Genomic DNA, 19484 nt, shown 5'->3' on the forward strand with positions numbered 1-19484 from the left:
TGTTAGTAATTGTTTCAGACATTCCATGCTGGGCGGTGAGCAATAAACAACTTGGGTGTTGCTCTCCCTCCCGGCAGCAAAGGGGTTAAAAGCCAGCACTTCAATAAAGCTAATCAAACAGAATCTGTCAATAGATCCACACAAGGCAAATGGCACATTCAGCAGCCCTGGGATAACAGCTCAGATAGCTGGATTGCCCTTGGCGGTGTAGCTTGTGAATCAGCCTAAGTTTTAATCACTTTGCGGAACAGAGTTATTCTGTAACTATGGACACAAAAAAAACACACACCGTGGGTGACTGGAAGTACTTTATAAAGCCACACACACATACAGACACTTTTATTTGGGGTTGCATTGTTGCAGAACTTTGCCTTCCAAAAGAACAAAAAGGAACACGGAAATAAAAAGTCAAAAAGGCAGCAGCTTGGCATTAATGTATTTCTGCATTGACGAGGCTCACTCAAAGGTCATATGATTGGTTAACGAGGATTGGTCACTTTTTTAAAGCCTAGAATACATTAAATAAGCTTATTTAGCGATTATTACAATGAATTACTAATATACTATTAATTAATACTGACATTAATGAACACGTTTCCCACCAAATTCCCCAGTGAAGAAGATCCTCTGAACACCAGGCAACACCACAAATGACCCAAGAAGGACGCTTAGAGACACGGCTAAGGGATGAGGCTTTAGTTAGACTTTATGGCCTTTGGCTATTCTACAGCATTTAGAAAAAGAATAATATGTTTTATTTACACAATTCATTAACATATTTTCTACAGTTTCTGCACACAGTGCTGTGGTGTTTATGGCTGTAGAACATTGTGTTACAGAGTCACCTGGCAAACATACTAAGCATCTAGTAACGACGAACGTTAGAGAGGGAAATAAAGGATTTGGTTCCTTAAGAAAGATCGAGCCTCTTGGGACATATTCCCAAAGAACTTGTCCTTTGGGGGCAGATCAAGAAGTCGCCCCCATCTCTGCAGACAGCATGAAGTCTGTGGAAGTCTAAGGTGGCAATGTTTGGAGAAGGGACAAGCCAAGGGCGTTATGCCATTTCTTACAGAAAGTCTATGGTAGTCAAGAAAACTGAATGAATTGACTTTTTGAGCAATCACTTTGATTACTTGTGCTTTATAATTAATAAGCGCATCTGTTGCTCCAGCCAAGCTCTTTGTGGTCAAATGCAATCATTTAACCAGAGATAATACACCAACTCATGACTTTACCAGGAACTTGAGCAATTTTGTACTACTAATTCCATTAAATTAACTAAAACATAGGGTGTGTGCGATCCTCCTGCTACTTTAACCGACAGGGGGTAACCTGGAGTCACATCTCTCAATGGTTTTGTGACTCTCAATTGGCGCATCTCATACTGTCTGCTCTTGTGGGTGATTTAACGGGACAAGTTACTTTCCCATTTAGCCAATCTCCAGAAGGGAGTAGGAGCAGAACAGCTCTCCCTTCTCCACTACTAGACCTCGAGGCCTTGGCTGTATAAGGAGAGCATAGTGAATGCCCGTCTATTGCAGCGGACAACGCCAACATATGTTCCTCAAAATCTAACCAGGGCAAAGCCCACTGGCTTCTACCAAACTAACCATGACCAGGCCCCACTGGCTTCTTCCAAAAACATTTCTAGTTCCAGCTTTACCTGTAATGGAAGAAGGGGGTATCTCCCAGCTAACTGATATCCCCTCCAACAACCCTGAAATTACTAAACAGTAACTAAGAATGGCTAATCTCTTTCACAAAGCCACCCTAATTACAGGTTGAGGACCTTTTATTATCAACATCCCTCCCGCTTACGTTATGCTTTATACAAACAAAGGCTCTGCAAACGGAGGAAGTCATTAATATGGCTGATTTGCTAAAGATCCATTATCTGAATTTACTGTTACCTATATGCACGAAAGCCAGCAACAACAACAGGGAGTGGACGAGCCATATGGAACCTATAACATGGAGCAATCAGCAGGGACATTCCCTGGGTTCAGCTCCACAGGCCCCAGCACCACGTAAAAGGGCCATTTAACTCATGTATTTCTACGACCCCCATGTGACAGATGTCTGTCCTGCTCACCTGTTCCCATAAATCAAATTGTTATGTTATATACTACTTGTTACGTCCTGTCTACGCATAGTACAGCGCTACAGAATATGATGAATAAATAATAATAATAAATGGGTAAACAGGGGCCTTCTTATCTTAAGCGGCGTGCTTAGAAGTGTGACTAGGGGGTACAGTTTTAGCAAGACTTTCCTATGTGACTTTGTGATCGATTGCTGTTTATGCTATTAAGGAATTTAGAAAAAAATGTATATTTATAACTAATTATAGATTTTCTGCTGCTTTTATACACATTACTGTGCTTTTAACCGGGCCCGGACACAATTATTTCTTCGTGATGCCCGGGGTTGTTACGCTCCAGACAAACCCCATTCTCATTGCCTACAAAACTTTCAAGTGTAACAAAGTAAACATTTACTAGGTCAAACGATACAGATTTCGCAAAAGGTAAAAGGCAGAAAATGACATAATGACCAGGAAATCCTGTTCTGTACGGGAATGACATTGTACTAAAGCACTTCAGAAGCCTTTCCAATGTGCAGTAAGGCTAAAAGACACACGAACTATAACATTTATGGTTGCTGGAGACTCACATATCAGGCCTAGCAGGTTTAGAACCCAATACCTTCTGTATCCCATAACGCAGATACTATATTGGCCTTAGACTGTTCTAAATCTGCCCCACAGGGCACTAAAGGCAGACTAAGTATGTGTCTAAGGTGTCATGCATTGCCTTCTTTGACTAATCTCTGCCTATGCATAACCAACCTTCATTTTTGGGCTTATTTCTAGCTATTTAGGGAACTGCTTAAGGCATTTAGAAGAAGCTAGGTTTAGTTTATTTACACCAGTTACTTTCCTGCTGTATTGAGACTTTGAGGGCTTTAGAACACCGCAACACTCTCTTACCCAGCAAACATTCCGAGCTCCTTGATGAGAAGAACACAGACGACAAAAAGGGACAGAAGAGTCTAGAACCAGAAGATGGACCATAAACATGGATAAGAGTTTTTGTGAAAACGGTTATGTATGGGGGGAAAATGAGAGTATGCATGATCTAAACTTGGCTGTGTAGCTGTCCGTGGCGTGCCTCAATTAAGTAGGAGCGATACTTAAAACAGAATGCTGGTAATATGGACATTCTGTAAATCAAACATCAAAGTCCTTTGTGTTTATGAAATCTTAAACTTTAGATTCTAAACAGCCAGGGAAAGTACTTTCTTTGAAACAATTAATTCAGTTGACGAAATTAAGCTCCCTTTAATCTGGAAATAATGAAAATATCCCACAAAAATACGGTAAAGGTCAGCACGGGGGGCAAGGCATGTCATAACGTCTCGAGTTTCTTTAGCGACCAATGACATAGACGGTTTTGCTAAACAATGACTATTTTCAAGGTTGTCCTTCATCCTTATTAAGCCCCGTTTCAGAGTGCATGAAAAATGAAATTGTCTTCACGCACAAGTGGCCATGAGGGCAGATTAAGTGTAAGTTATCACTGTTCCAAGTATGTAATCACTAAAAAAAAGAAGAAAAATAATATCTTCTTGCATTGTCAGTCTTTAAGAGGTCAAGATATGGGAACGAGAAGTAATTTCGAATAATGGTTACTTAAAGGGGAAGGTCCAGTTTCGTTTTGGGGTATTTTTTTTGGGTTGACACATACCTGGTAGGATGTCAAACACTGGAGGGTTTGTAGAAAAGCTTTGTCTAGCTTGGGTGGTCCAAATAATTTATTGCGTAACCACAGGAGCTAAGACACCAACATTCAGCTGGGGTAAGATCCATGAAAACACAAGCAAGTGCCGTACCATACGGACATGAAATGGTTTTCTTCCTGGCACGGAGGAGAGCCATTGAGATGTCTTCATTGAGTATTCAAAGGGTGTTACTTTACAATTCAATATTTGTGTGCCTTTTTAATCTGTATATTTTAAATTGCTATTTTAATACATTTATTTTTATTATGACATGGCATATGATTATTATATTATTATTAAAATTAAAACTAAGTTCGGGAGGCTTTTCAAGGGTTTGGCTACTCAGCATTATTGAAAGATCAGAACAGGTATCCTGTTTTTCAGGGTTTGATACTATTGTTATCTGGTGTTAAGATTAGAGCGGATGATGGGATGGGATCTTGGATGGTGGGGTGTGGGAGTAACATTAGATGTCACCATCAAAGGGTGTGTTGGGTGGTGGCATTTCGAAACGGACGCCTCCTTATAGTGATCTGATATCTCAGTCTAGAACTGTCGACAGCAACACCACCAAGCACTCTGATATGTAAAAAACTGAATTATGTACATGTAATAATCCACGCTACAAACAGGTCTGACTGTCACGATGGTCTGAACAAATTCACAACTATGGCTCACTAGTTTCCACCCAGGTCCTCTCGTACCACCACACAATTATATCGATTGCAAAAGTGAGTTTATTTACCAAAGAGGGAGTTGGCAGGAAAGCTGTGGTTTCAACTCCGTGTACTAAGTTTGCTTTATAAAGGGGCGGCCCTGGCCATTTTTTGCACGTAATTAACTATTTTACTTAAAAAAAATGGTCCCATTTCATAGAGGTGGATGAAAATTCTCAAAGTTAGCCACTGGGTAGCAGGGTTTTTAGTGCAATCTTTAGGTGAAGAAAGCCTGGAGATGACTCAATCATATATCCCTCTATGATGTGAATGATATATTACATCATTACATCAGTTAAAATGGACAAAGTAGACGGGCCAAATGGTTCTTATCCGTCATCAAAGTCTATGTTTCTATGTTGTATTCCACAAAGCGCTGTCAGTCATTAACATGCCAAGTGAACGCAAGCAATTCCGCACAGAGCTACAAGGTTTCCATGTGCCTGGATATAAGGACTGCTTTGTTACTTGGAAGAAGGGAAAGGGATCAATACAGCGACTTTGATGCACCTAATGAAATGCATTGGGTAACGCATTCGCCTTTCGTAAACCTGATTACGTAACCGTTTCTAAATTCAATTAAAAACAAACATCTGCACCTATTTTTTTTACAACTCATCTGCTGACTGGCAAAATGCAGAGGTTACTCTTCACAGTACATGATTAACAGACGTGCATCCACGATCACCGGATCCTACGGTACAGACCCTGGGTGAAGAGGACCTTTACAACAAGCTTACTTTGGTTAAGGTTACCCTTTGACCTGCGATCTAACCATGTTTACAGAGATTGAGATAAAGCAGAGCAATTGAAATGAATGCTGGTTTACCTTGGTTACCCTCATGCTGCTGAGCACAGGAATCCCACATATTTGGGTAATATATGAACATGGCTCTGAAGATCCATTCCTCCAAACCCAGAAATTCTTTGTTCCTGGTTTATATTTAACTTTTATTTTTTTTAGTTGACAAGTCCCTCCAGCCAACACTTATGCATATGATGGCTGCCTGGTCCCTATACATTTTTAGAGGTGCGCTCAGAATCTGCCCGTTTGCATTTGCCCCTTTCCCCACCCAAATCAGTGACAAGAATCATTTGACCACGGACGAGGGGGGCAGCTGCAGGGCTAGCATTTTTCTTTAGAGGGTGTCAGGGACTGCCCCTTTAAATCATGACTATAGGTGGCAAACATTAATTTCCAAAATTATAAGACTTTGTAAACCATAAGAAGTTGGGCACATGGAAAGGGGTAGGGAACACACGTGCTGCAACACCATAAAACATAATTGAGCATCATGGGAACGAAAATTCACCGTGGTGCCAAAGCTTGTCTTTGTGTGATACAAGGTATCTGGCACCAATACAGCTTCTCATTTAAAGAGACAGTCTAGTTTTCCATACAGCACCACCAACGAAGAATGTGTATTAAGTACTTTGTGAGTACCTTAATAGGCATTCATTAAATCTGTAGGAATCGATTGATGGGTCTTGGATGCCAATACTGAAGCTAGCTGGTAGTAAGTATACTGTGCCTGCGCAGGGCAAGCAGATGTGTTTGGCTGGGGGAGGAGGTGCAATTGTATGGGGGGAGGGGAGTCTGCTGAATCCCTCCATTCATTTGCAAATTAATGAGGACACTTGGCTATCCCATGCCTTAAAGTGTCCTTTTGGATATGTGAAGTGTCGCTTTAACAGACCCAGGGTCCTTTATCCTAAATATTTGTATTTTATAAAAGTAATTTCCCGGGAGCATTTCAGGAAATCGATGGTAGATTAGGAATCATGGAGGTTGTGGCTTTGGGCTGCTCTTTGAAGTCTATGGCACTCATTGAGTCCTTATCCATTGATAACTCAATAACTGCAGATTATGACAGACCTATATGCATATTTTTTAAAACAGATTCGCATTCGTGGCGTTCTCAGCCATTTGTAGATTATTTACATTTCTGGCGAGACCAGTTTAACCGGCCCAGTGCTTCCAGCTTAATTCAGTCGCAAGTCTCAAGCTGGCCTGGACAAACTAGACCTTTACCGAGAAATCTCTGCACGTGGAATCGAAAGGATGTTTTCAAAGTCAAATGCAGAAATATCCAGTAAAATAACACAGAACACAGCTGTGTTGCTCAAAGAAGAACAACAGAAGATTCTAACTACAATGGGATGAACTTCTTAAAGCCGCGACGATTCCTGGGACCTCCACAAATCATCAAATATCAAATTATCTCTTGCACAGACCTTTAGAGCTCAGTACAAATATCTCAAAATAGCTCAAGTTCCATGTACCCATAAAAAAATGCCTTTACTATCAGGGGTATGAAACAGGCCCCTAACTACCAACAACCAACAGTCCCCTTAATTTACATCTGGTGCCAAAATCTGGCTCTACCCGTAAAAAATAAGTAGAGAAATTCCTATGAATTATTCAAAGATAAAGAAAACATTTACTCACCTCTGAGGGAATCTGCAGAGCTTCCCACTCCCTCCGTGGTCCAACGTTTAGGACCACTGATCGGCTACGTGAAGTCAATTGGATTGTTTTCTACACGTGTATGGGGGGGCCCGGGGCGATAGCCAAAGCGGCACAGGGGCTGACTGGCAGTACAAATCATACATGAGGTGATATGTCTGGCCAAACATACTCCTGATGAAGGCTTGCCGTCAATAGGGAGATTCTATGGCCTATAATTAGATGGCCGGCCTCAAGGCTTCCTCGATAGGCCAGCCAGGCACTGTAACTACCTTCAAAACGTTGTCATCAAAAAACATTTTTTCCCAGAAACCTCAGGTGGACAAACAATCAAACTAGGTAAATAGTGGAGAATGGTGTGTGAATGTTTGCTCTTTTCTGTTTGCTCCGTGGCACTCCTTCAGGCTGAACACCGCCAGGTGAACGAGTAAGGAGGAAAAAAAATTATATGGAAACCTTTTAGCTTTCCTGTTAAGTGTAAATCTCTTTCGTAAATTATTTTCGAACTGAAGAATCAGCAAAGAGTATGTGGAATCTAAAGATCTTTCTGAGTTTACCCCTAATGGCTCCAGGTATCACAAATGATTACAGGGATCCTTCTGGGTTTACACTAATGGCTCCAGGTATCACAGATGATTACAGGGATCCTTCTGGGTTTACACTAATGGCTCCAGGTATCACAGATGATTACAGGGATCCTTCTGGGTTTACACTAATGGCTCCAGGTATCACAGATACACTACATAGCAGTGCCATGTGACACGCAGCACAACAAGGCGAGAGAATTCTTTAGTTAATCAAATTATTCCCAAATTGGACCCAAACCCTTCTTGTCCTCTTTTCTTCCCCTGACTTCTAGGAGCTCAGAATGTTTGCTGTGCATGATTGTATTGCAGAAGTCAGAATAACATGTACAATGTATAATGTATAACATTATAAATAAAGGACATTCATCGCCTTCTAAAGGCTTTACTATCTATATATAGAACATAGTCAAATACACACTGCCGGTAAATCACAACTCGAACCACTACACCTCCTAAAGCAAAGCTCTTGTTCATTGGCTCTCTAAGATGCTGGAGGGATACCAATGACCATATAAGGCAGTATTTATAAAGAGCAAGTTTTCGGCCGAGCTCTAGATGTGGTTTCCATGGCGACTGCTCCACATGTTGAACTTAGCTCCAGAAATGAACATTTATAAATAAACCACAGTGCATGTTTTGTAGGTGATTAACAGGGGTTAAGGGTAGACTGGCCAAATAAAACATGAGTGGTTTGAAAGCCTGAAAAATATTCAAAGCATTAATTTGCATATTCCGTACAGGAAGGAAAGGATCGCCTCTATCCATTTGCCATATGTATTCTTCTTTGTATAGAATATTAGGGAAACTCTTATCTCTAATTAATACCTTGTTCATACAGAATAACCATAGCAACATCAATTAAATATTGACATAGTTTAAAAAAGTCCATCAAGTTCAACCCTTCTACCTAACCTTCCAAAAGAAGGCTAAAAAAAACTTAATTAAGCTACTTAAAATTCTGCCATCAGGGGGAAAAATTCCTTCTCGACTCCAAAAGTCAATTGGATTTCTCCTTGGATCAAGGAGCTCTAAAATATTAATTCTATTTATAACCAATTATCCTATCTTGAGAAGCATTGGAGCCACCATCTTAACGTCACATTAGCGGTATGTTTACCCCCAGTAAGTTCCCCCTCCCCTTATCATGGCTGATTGGTGGGAGGAGGAGAAAGGAGATCCAATCACTGATCTCAGCTTCCATGAACTTTTAAACTAAATCTACAAACCAGTTAGATTTGTCCTGAAAATGGTTTTCATGGAATTTTAAATAAAAATCAGGATTTTTCATCTGTTTCTATCTAATTCCATCTCCGCGGTTTTCTTGAGCCAGCTTGGACATTTGTGGACAGATCCCGCAGTGTTAATACACTGCATTATAGAGAATCTAAACATATTGTTATTGATAAAACAATCTACGCACATTGTGTACTGTAGACGGTTTTACATCTTGACTTACCAAGTTCTTTAGATACTGGAGAGACGGTGGTCATTTCTCCAACCTTGGCGACCCCATCGTAATAGGCTCTCCCTGCTTGTACCATGGCTGGAACAGAAACACAAATGAATAACACAATATCACTTAAACAGTACAACAAGGGAAACAGCAACATGCTTCCGTTAAAAGTCACGAGTCCCCACGTTAATTGTGGCATCAAATATTAATACTGCTTTCCAGCTGTTGGGCGAGATATGAAGGCCTTTTGTAGGAAGCTTGAAACGTTCAAACTGGAACTGCCCTACTGGATACGGGAAGACACAAAGCATTTCCCCTGATCAGCCGGCACTGGGGTAAGTTTTGCATTCATGGGCTTAGTGCTCTAGGCCTCACCCAGGGCAGCTCCCAGAATCTGCCCTCCCCAAGGACCTACTTCATGGGATGGGGCTTTTGTTCAAATAGAAGCAGAAGCTCACTTAGGTCAACCTTCCTAACGTATTGCGATGTCAAGAAGCGCCAACCACAGCTCTCCTGCCAACTCCCACTTTAATAAATAAACCCGAAAAAGAACACATTAACCTTTTCAAGTTAACTTTTTTTTACAGAACCCAAATACATACTTAACCTTTTTACATTCCTGCCTCCATCATAAAAAGAACACAAAAATCCCATTACTTTAATGGTTACAGAAACCAGGCACATGCGCTTTCCTGCTACCAGATCATGGAGTAGGAGGGCATCTGCAGCGCCAGGGCTGTAGCTTCTAGCTTCGACAAGTGTTTTATTTACTTATTTTGTCGCAGAGTCCTTTAATATGCATTCTTCTTTGGTGGAGGTGTCAGGAACAGTAAACTGTCCCTTTAATGCCAAAATCAGTGAATCGGGCTCAATCCCAATGAGAGCTATTCAGCGTCTTAAACACTAACTAATGCTTCTCTACCCTGCTATTTTAGAAAGTCCTGGCTTACGGTAACATTCGTTTAATCTATTTAAACTGCTTAGGTATTTGATACAGCACATCACGTTTCACCCCACTACCTCTGCCTGGGAAAGTCAGGGTACAATGAATTATTAAAGGAGAAGTCCATTCAGTTCTGTCCTGTGTATGTACGGCAGAGATAGATCACACGGACTGTTTGAAAGATGAACTGGATCACAGACCGGGATCGGTAAATGTTATAGAAACAGGCAATATCCACGAATAGCACGCCTTACTTTAAAGGGACAGTCATGTTTGCTGCCTCCCGCCTGTGTCTGCTTACCAAGGTAAGAAGCTTTACAGAGTATTTCACATAGAAAAACTCTACAAGTAGGATGCTGGATTTATTATCTTAGGCAGGACTTGGGTCAAAATTCGAGACAGCCGGCACACACGAACTATGAATTTCTGTGTTTCTGGGAGGATCATGTGCCATGCATAATGCATTTAAAGGCACACTATAGATAATTAGAAATGCTTGGGAAGGAAGAGTGGAGCTGCCAGAGATTATTAGCTTCATCTCTCCATCGATTAGGAAGAATTTTGTCAGATTTAATTCTTTTTTTATTTAAAAAAAAAAAAAATCCTCAATGCATTCTTTATGAATTTAAAACCGTGCCAACAAGATATTAAACATTCCTATAAATATCTCTTTTTCATTTAAATCAATACTTTCTCTTTAATAATAATAAAAAAAAAAAAAAAAAAAAGGAGGTTTAAATCAAAGCATAAAAGCTGATGAGAAACAGCCAGCCAAGCGACAATGTCTTGCAGACTTGTTGTTAGTTCAGGTCACATTGCCAAATAATGCAAATGACATTTACAAAATTTACATCATAAGATTACAGTATATTTGACAGATATGCAAATAATAAAAAGAGGATTTCCAGTAGTGAAACGAATAATTCTTCAGAATATATTGGAGCCCTGACTCGAGACATTGTGGGGAACTTAAAGTGGAAGTCCCATCACAAATTTTTATCGCAAAAATCTCACACACACACATATACATATATATATATATATATATATATATATATACACACACACACATGATTAAAAAATGTCTTAAATTCAAAGAAGTGTATTTCTCTCATTTATTCATGTCCTACTGTCCATATTACTTATATTTGCATTGTGGCCTTCATTCATTTAATTACAAATGGATGTTTAGAACAAGAAGAAAGGCTTTAAAAGTGTTTAAAATGTTAGTATGAGACTGAAAGGGTTTAAAAAATGACTGAAACATTTCTTTAAAAAGAGGTCTTATGACAACGTAAAAATAACAAAAATCAACATTTACTTACCAGACACTGCCTTTTCGTAGTTTCTTCCTAAATTTACAAGGTTCCGTAAGCCTGGGTTGAACTGATCCATAACATTCTAAAGTAGAGAAATAGATATAAAATCATGAGTAGCAGGTATTCAAAACATTCATTTTAATTGTCCATATTAAAATAAAATAACGTTTGTTTTTAAGGATGTTTTCTCAACACTCTTGGTGTATATATATGCATACACACACAGTGTGGGGTCACTTAGAAATGTCTTTTTTTTTATAAAGCAGAGGAATTTTGTCCATTAAAATAACAGGAAAATCATCAGAAACACAGCGCAGACAGTGTTTGCTGGAAACTGATTTTGAATGGAATATCTTTATAGGCATACAGAGGCCCTTTATCACTCCCATCACTCCTGTGTTCCAATGGCCCTTTATCACTCCCATCACTCCTGTGTTCCAATGGCCATTTATCACTCCCATCACTCCTGTGTTCCAATGGCCCTTTATCACTCCCATCACTCCTGTGTTCCAATGGCCCTTTATCACTCCCATCACAAAGGCTAATTGATCATTAGAATACTGCCTCTTGAATAGCAGATTTGTGACATATACACGTTAACCTTTCATAAAATGTTTAGAATACCTATTTCTTACAATTCCTCCTACGAGCGCGTCAGATATACACTCCCAGGAACGGCATGCGAAACTGAGCTTGAAAATCAACTTTAGCAATACTCATTGTGTATCGGATGGATTGGCCACCCGTGACACTGTCTGGGACAGTACGGAACCAAGAATATACATTCATGCTACATGTACACCAATATTTCAATTCTTTTCATATGGACAGCAGTTTTATAAAGAAGGACGGTGAACATGAGACTTGGAAAACCCGGACACTACAGGCCTAGCCCATGCGGAACACATTTAAAAGCCTTAAAGACCAGAATAGTTTTCAGCCTTATCGATGTGTATCTGAGGACACAATTATGTACCCAAAAGTACTTATTGTTCATCTGCATTTAAGTTAGCTCGGTTAATCTTTGACTTGATCAGCATCACTTAACCTGTATAATGTATGATGTCATCAAAGGGAGCTTGAATGATGAGCTCATGCTCGTCGCTCTGTGATCTAGCAGGTGTCACAGGTCCGACGGTGGAACATTAGAATCATATTGCTTTTTCTAACAACATGGAGCTCAAGACTCTCATTCCATTATAGTGTATCAGAGTATTAGTATGTATCCAATTCACTGTAAGCTATAATAATTTTAGTTGCGTTCTTAAAACCTATTTAGAAGGCAAATAACCATAATTGTGCTTAACTATTTGAAACCAATTACGTAAATTATTACCTAGCTAAGAAAAAAAAATCTTTTGTATGAAAACCGCCATAAGCCTCCTATTTACCAATTGACCAACAAAACTGATCTTGGCTACAGGGTATGTGTTTTGTTTCATTTCACGCGACCCCTCCAGGCATATTTACAATGAAAATTGAATTAGCATTTAGCGCTCTTCGCGGTCAAGAACAAACCACACTGCCAGAGAGTTTTGTTTGCTCTTCAAGCCATAGGAACTAAGATGCACATAAGCATTCTATGTGTTGATTCAGAAACAATAAGCCCAAGGTTGGCCATTGGGTCATCACAGTTACGTACATATAGAGTACGGTCATACAATATGGCGATTGTGTGGATCGGAGACAATCCTATCACTGATGGTGAATACAGTAACTAAGCTACTTACCTCCTGTTGGATATTAATTCCAAAATTACCCCCTTTTAACCTCATTCCCCAAGGGCGATTAAATGAAGATAAGGGAAGCTATAAAAGTACATCGATATTTCTGTCCTCCCCACCACCCCAAAGTGTGATGAAATCATTAGGGCAAGACCGAGGAAGTTAACAAGTAAATCAATATCATCTGAAAATCCGTCTCTCAAGGATTTTATCGACAGGTGATTTACACAAACATACCCAGATTGCACCCAGGAAAGACGACATTCACGTCTCCCCTTTACACGATACTAAACGTATAGCGCATATCAATCCATGTGAAATGGTAACTAAACACATAATATGGAACGTTGAACCTTTCTTCGGTGCTTGGTCTTCAGAGCAGAAGAAAGGCTAATAACGTGCATGGTGGCAAAACGCGAAGAAGGCAAAGAACAATCCTCTCCACAATCAATTATAACGATCACGGCTTGTTTCACAATTAAAATAAAGGGTTTTGGAGTTACTTGCCTTTTAATTAAAACGTTCTATGTTTAATTTTCCGTAATAGCATTTATAGGAGGCATGGCGATCATCACTTTGATTGTATAATCTGTAAATGCTGGGATATAAAGTGTAATAATGGACGTGGTTTCATTCTTTCGTACTTACACAATAATTTGATCTGTCATTTAATCACAAAGTAAATTATACGGTTTTATTCTACAGGGCAACTCCGCATAATTACTTGTATAGTTACAAGATGATTAGGTCAGTCAACTAGTTCCTTCTGTACCCTTCGTACTACTAACAAGTATGTTTGCAGTAAATCCTTTACACGGATAAGGTTTATGATTCTGCTCTAGAGATATGCGCTACCTTCCCGCCAAGGACAAGTGTAATTTTTTGGACATTTTGACTTTTTTTTGACTTTTAATAGTTGTCCAGATTCCATGTAGACATCTCCGGCGCAATGTTTTCTGTATACACACAGGCTGGAGACATATAATAAGGAAATAATACAGAATTCTCCTTATTAAAGAGAAATATCCATGCCAGGGAGAAGATTTCATGAACATCTATAAAGCGTGGGTAGTATTTGGAGAATAGATCATGTCTGGATGTCTACTAGTGCAAATGGATAGTACGCTATTGGTATTGCGCAATAGAGTCCAAAGAAATGTGTGCTACCTTTTAGACCTTAAGGCACCAGAGGGTTCTTCTTGTATAACAAGGTAAAAAAACTTCATCCATACTTGGCAAAAAAGTGTAAAGTAGACAATGTAAAAACATACTTTGTAAGAAAAAAAGAAAAACAAACAAACAAAAACTTTACATATGGTGACAAGGAGAGAAGGGATGATCAAATACACATAAGGTGTCAACTTCCCTAGAATAACCATCTAATCAAAGGTTTATACCATAAAAACTCGGTATACGTCAGCAAAAGGTTAAATATTTTCCAGGACAAAAAAAAAAAAAAAGTAAAACTTAAAGAAATTCCAGGATGTATAGCTCAAGTCAGGGACACATTCTTTCTTATCGCACGAGGCATTTTATGACTCTTACAGACCAACATGGACTTCAACTTTATTATTAAATATAACAAACTTTTTTTCCCCAGGCAACCAAGCATCCCTGTGGTAGTGAAAGGGTAACTACATTTACTTATTCACCAAAATTCCTGAAATAGAAGATGGAGCAGGAGCGCGTTTTTCCTCTTGTAAAAGGAAAACTGTGAGTAATACGAACTTTACTTTATAGCCGCTGAGAAAAAAATTAAGAACTGACCGGAAACTAGGTCAAAATGTATACAATGACTTTAAAGAGTTTCTCTTTAAATAAAACAAGGATTCCACTATTCTCCCCCCCCAATGTTTTCCCAGCAGCCATATTTAAATGGCTCGTACAAATGCCCCCTTCTTCTCCGCATCCCTGTTATTGACACAGACACGAGGCAGTTTGTGGCGCAGGCTAAAGCTGCAAGCTCTAAGTTCTCGAAGAAGGACGGGAGCCTAAGCCGTGGACAAACAGAATAACTTTAGTGCGGTGCGTCCCATATGTTTTATGGTAGGTCAAATAGGCAAATATCACTCCAGAGAGAAACCTTATCAGAGCGGGTGCTATTCTGTCGAGCCTACGTACTAAAGTGCACAATTTTTAACTTTAGTTTATAAACTCCACAGGGGAATTGGTCTGTTCTCAAATATCTACAAAATGATAATACTTACATAGAAGCCAGAAAAATAATCACCTTGGACGGGCTTCTCTTCTATTCTACGCCCAACGACTTTATGGTTTAATAAAGAAGAGGTGACAAGAGGTGATCTAGAGCAAGGCTTGATTTCTTGGTTCAGAATGGGATGGTGAAGATGAAAAAGGGCAATTGATACGGGAATGTGCTATCCGATTAAACATAGATACTAAACGGCACGGGGATGTAGGAATTCGAGACACAAATGCTGCCCACCGTGACCTCCAGCTTTAAGGAAAAGGTAATAAGTCAGATAGCGGGACCTAGTCACAGACTAAACTCAGAGAACCCACTGTGTCGTATTAAAAACAGTGAATAACCCAAAATAAAAGATATTTTCTGGTAAACTTGCCACTTTGTGGATCAATCCACTGTAGAACGACCATACCTGGGCATATTCCAGAGTTGGCTACCTGGAGCTCCTCATCTCCTCTAAGGGTTGTGGATTTATTCGGTGGACAGGGCTAGTTGTACATAGTTGCAGGAATAATCCCAGTTCAACATCAGTGGGCATATTGGGTGAGTGAGTCTGACTAAACCTTCCTCCCCCTCCCAAAATAATAATCTTTAGTGTCACAGACACAATATCTACCGTGTAACACAAACAAGGCCCATCTACTATACATAGAACATAAGGGAAGATGCCTTCTGAATTTACGCAGCTAAACATGGGGTATTTATTCCTTTAACCCACCGGCAGTTCTGTAAAACAATCCATAAAACGGTCAGTTCTTCATTAGCTTTTCTTATAATGAATCCGGGTTATTTGTTAATGCACCAACATACTTCTTGCATCATAAAATACTTTTACAGGTTACCTTGATGCCAATGCTAGATATTAAATCCAACCGGTATAAATCAATTCTCTGCTCGCAATGTAACAAAATGCTGAGCAACTGGATTTTCTTTTTTTTTTTTTCTTTGTTACTTGCTTTAATTGACTACATTTCAAGAGAAAGTCAAGCCCTTGGTGACTGGACTACTCCAGAAGTATATATGCAATGCCAGCGTCCTCAACGAATGATAAAGTACACAACTAAACTATTGTGAAATTATGTGTAGAAGCCAAACTTGTTTGTTATCTTGAAGTCGTTTTAAGATTTCAAGATGAACAACAAAATTACCATCCATGTTCCAAAAAAAATTGTATGACCTGCGATTGGGGTCATCATAAAGGTTACATTCCAAATGAGGTCAGCTGGGTACATGCCTTGGCCCTAGGCTGCGGGTCCGGGAGGCAAAAGCCCTTATACTGCAAAACCAGTAGGCAGATTGCTCGGATTTCCCACTGTTTAATAGGCTGGTTGGGGAGACCTCAATTTAAACCCGGGGTAGAAACACAATGTAGGTCTAATCCTAGCTGACACAACCTCCACATTGTCCGTACCTGGTGCCACGTGTCCTCCTGAGGTGGAGAGAGCATGGAGGCAAGTCATGTGGGCACTGGGTATGGACACTGCGTTGGGTCAGGCTTAGGCCAAAATACACCACTGGTCACATGCCTCTATAGGAGGAACAGGCCCTGTTTGGGACTGAAGACACTGTCTCTCTTTTCTAGGACCCTAGAATGTTTTGCTGGATACGACCATATCCAGGTTTCTACAGCCTTAACGTCCCAATGTCACATAACAATATCCACCCCTAGTTTATTTCCCTTTAAAGCAAAAGTGTTCCTCGTTGGCCGTTCTCAATGTCAGTAAGTGTGCTCTAGGGCAAAATGGGGCTTGTGGCACTAGAACACAATTACCCGGATCATAAGCACCGAGCCATGCACAAAAGCCTAAACGTCTTCTAATCACTGCATTTAAAACGCTAGGAAGCTCTACACGTCTGAACGCTCTTTTAATGCACCTGATCTTTTGTGGCCGGCTGCTTCAGCTGCACCTTTTCAAACTTTGGTAACTTTCTTTTCTTTTGTAAGAAAAAGCAGCGAGGAAACACGGGACAAATACCAAGCGAATCAATATTGACTTACAAAGGTTAGAAAAGTGTTAAGATCAAGTTACAAAGTCATACTCCAGAGGGGTGTTACATCTTCATTATTACATTTGTAATAATAGTGTATTGTAAAATATTAAGAGATAAAGAGAAACAGGTCTCCAGTTATCTAAGGATCTGTTTTTAAGATATACAGAAGGCTGAGAACTCACTAGTAAGCTCAGGAACCCTGAACAGGTGTCCTTCCAGGTGTCTGAATTTCTAAAGCATTGCTGTTCATATTTTACGCTCGAGAATTCTACCCACCCTGGTTTTCTGGATCCGTTCGCGTTTCATCAGGACTGGATGATCAAGTTGTTAAGACGTATCTTCTGGAGGACTAATACTGGTGATTATCACATCTCAGCCCATATGATGTTATGTATAATTCTATTACTTGGCCGATTCGACTACTAAGAGCAACATTGAGCAATATCTGGTGGCCAATATGGAACCAACTACATTCCTACAAGGGAACATCTCACAGAAATAATGGGATATTCAACTTACGCCACCGCTCTCTGGAACACATGGAGGATATCACTACGGGCAATCTTACAAGTGTTTCCTGGTAGCGATTTGAGCTTCTGATTGATAAATAGCGGGGCCTTATTTTAAACGCTTCCTGGTGCAACCATAAGATACGATCAGCCATGAAGAGGGTACGGCAAGGTTGCAGGACCATCGTCGCTTAAAGCGTGTAGGCTTTGTTTTGATCGTAACAGGATATTGTTTAGCAAACACATTGTCGATGACTTCACGTACTGCAAAATGCTAAAAATTCTGTATTTGTTATAAAGCAGTCCTCACCTTCACCCTACCCGTGTTGTTTTGCCAAAGGGCAGAGTAAGCGGCATTTGTTACTATATCACTATGTTGCTCGTTTCCTAAGCACAAACCACTTGTCATGCCAAGCTTTGTTTGATTAGCTCGAGTTAAATAGTTTTGCTAAGTAACAGCACAGCCTACAGATCCGCAGGTCCTCGACACTCAGGTCAAAAACCACTCCGTGTTGGGCATTTACCCAGTGGACGAAGATATGAGGTCAGAGGTATCAGACAGCTATTTGACGGTGGTCCTCTGTGCAGACCGCCCAACACTTCAAGCATCCAACTCGACGTTCCCCAACTGGCCCATGATCCCCGCTGACTACAACAGGGATACCTTATACATTGCCTGAAAACCGGGACTGTTGGGAGGTATGCTCTGTATACCCTGCTCTTTCACAGGCCATGCCATCAGATATATTGCATTTCCCTGGTTGTGGGACCGGACAGGAAGGGTCATTTGAAACAAGTACTTTTTATTAATGCTTAAAGTACTTAGATTCTTTACAAATGTTATTTTTTTGTCCCCTGGGTGAATATTTCTCCTTAGACATTATGCGTTACCAACAGAAAGTGAATCTTCTTTGTGGGACACTAAAAGGCAATTATTCAAGAGCTCTGTCAAAACAAAAAGGTGACAACGGTGGTTTCTCCATGACATGGCAGAGCACACGGGATAGGAAAGGGCCGTGTTATTTTAAGAGAACGTCCTTGATAATTATGTGTGCGGGCAAAACAAACCAGGCCTGTGGCAGAATTTGTTCCACCCCGTACACTATCTTTTTTTTTTCTCCTTCATATGGAGACACACCTATCTAACAATAGCTAAACAGGTATTTAGACGTTCCCTTATGCACCTTCCTGGTATTTCCCACAGCCGCATACTATACACTCTTAACCCTGTCAGCGTTTGATTTTCTGTATGGATGTCACAAAAAAAGAAATATTGTTTTACTTTAATGAGTGGGCGGTAGATGAATGGAACGGCTTCCCAGCAGAAGCGGTAGAGGTTAATATAGAAGGGGAAATTGGACATGCAAGGCAGTCTAAGGCCAGATTAAGGTTTGAGTCTTCACATCAAAAAAAAATAGGCAGACTATATGGACAGAATGGGTCTTATCTGCTGCCAATTCCATTAATAAAGACATTTTGGAGGTTTTTTTAAAGCATGATTGTGGGACAAAGTTTCAAAAGTGGCATTAATCAGCATAGCAACCAACAATTGCTGACAGACAACATTCCACTGGTTGCCATGGTGATAAGACCACTTTTCAAATTTCACTCCTGAATCACTTTATATATAATTTTTTTATGGAGCGGAATTATCACCATAGCAACCAATGGCAAAACACACACACATATATATATATAACCCCAAATTAAAATATGGGAGTCACAGAAACTAATCATTAGGTTCATTAGGATGTAATAACAAGCATTCTCGCTCTCATGTGTATA

General features: G+C 40.0%; 1 protein-coding gene across 3 annotated transcripts in view; it reads right to left on the reverse strand.

The window, feature by feature from the left end:
- BAIAP2L1 (BAR/IMD domain containing adaptor protein 2 like 1) overlaps positions 1-19484 on the reverse strand; it is a 40140-nt gene that overhangs the window by 14595 nt on the left and 6061 nt on the right. For all 3 annotated transcript variants that reach the window (XM_053471423.1, XM_053471420.1, XM_053471422.1), the window contains exons 2-3: positions 11275-11350; positions 9010-9096 (exon numbers count right to left, since the gene is read on the reverse strand). In XM_053471423.1, coding sequence (XP_053327398.1) covers positions 9010-9096; positions 11275-11350 — 163 coding nt within the window. The remainder of the gene's footprint in view (positions 1-9009; positions 9097-11274; positions 11351-19484) is intronic.

Source organism: Spea bombifrons, chromosome 7, assembly GCF_027358695.1.
Source record: "Spea bombifrons isolate aSpeBom1 chromosome 7, aSpeBom1.2.pri, whole genome shotgun sequence".
In the NCBI taxonomy this organism is placed as follows: domain Eukaryota; kingdom Metazoa; phylum Chordata; class Amphibia; order Anura; family Pelobatidae; genus Spea; species Spea bombifrons.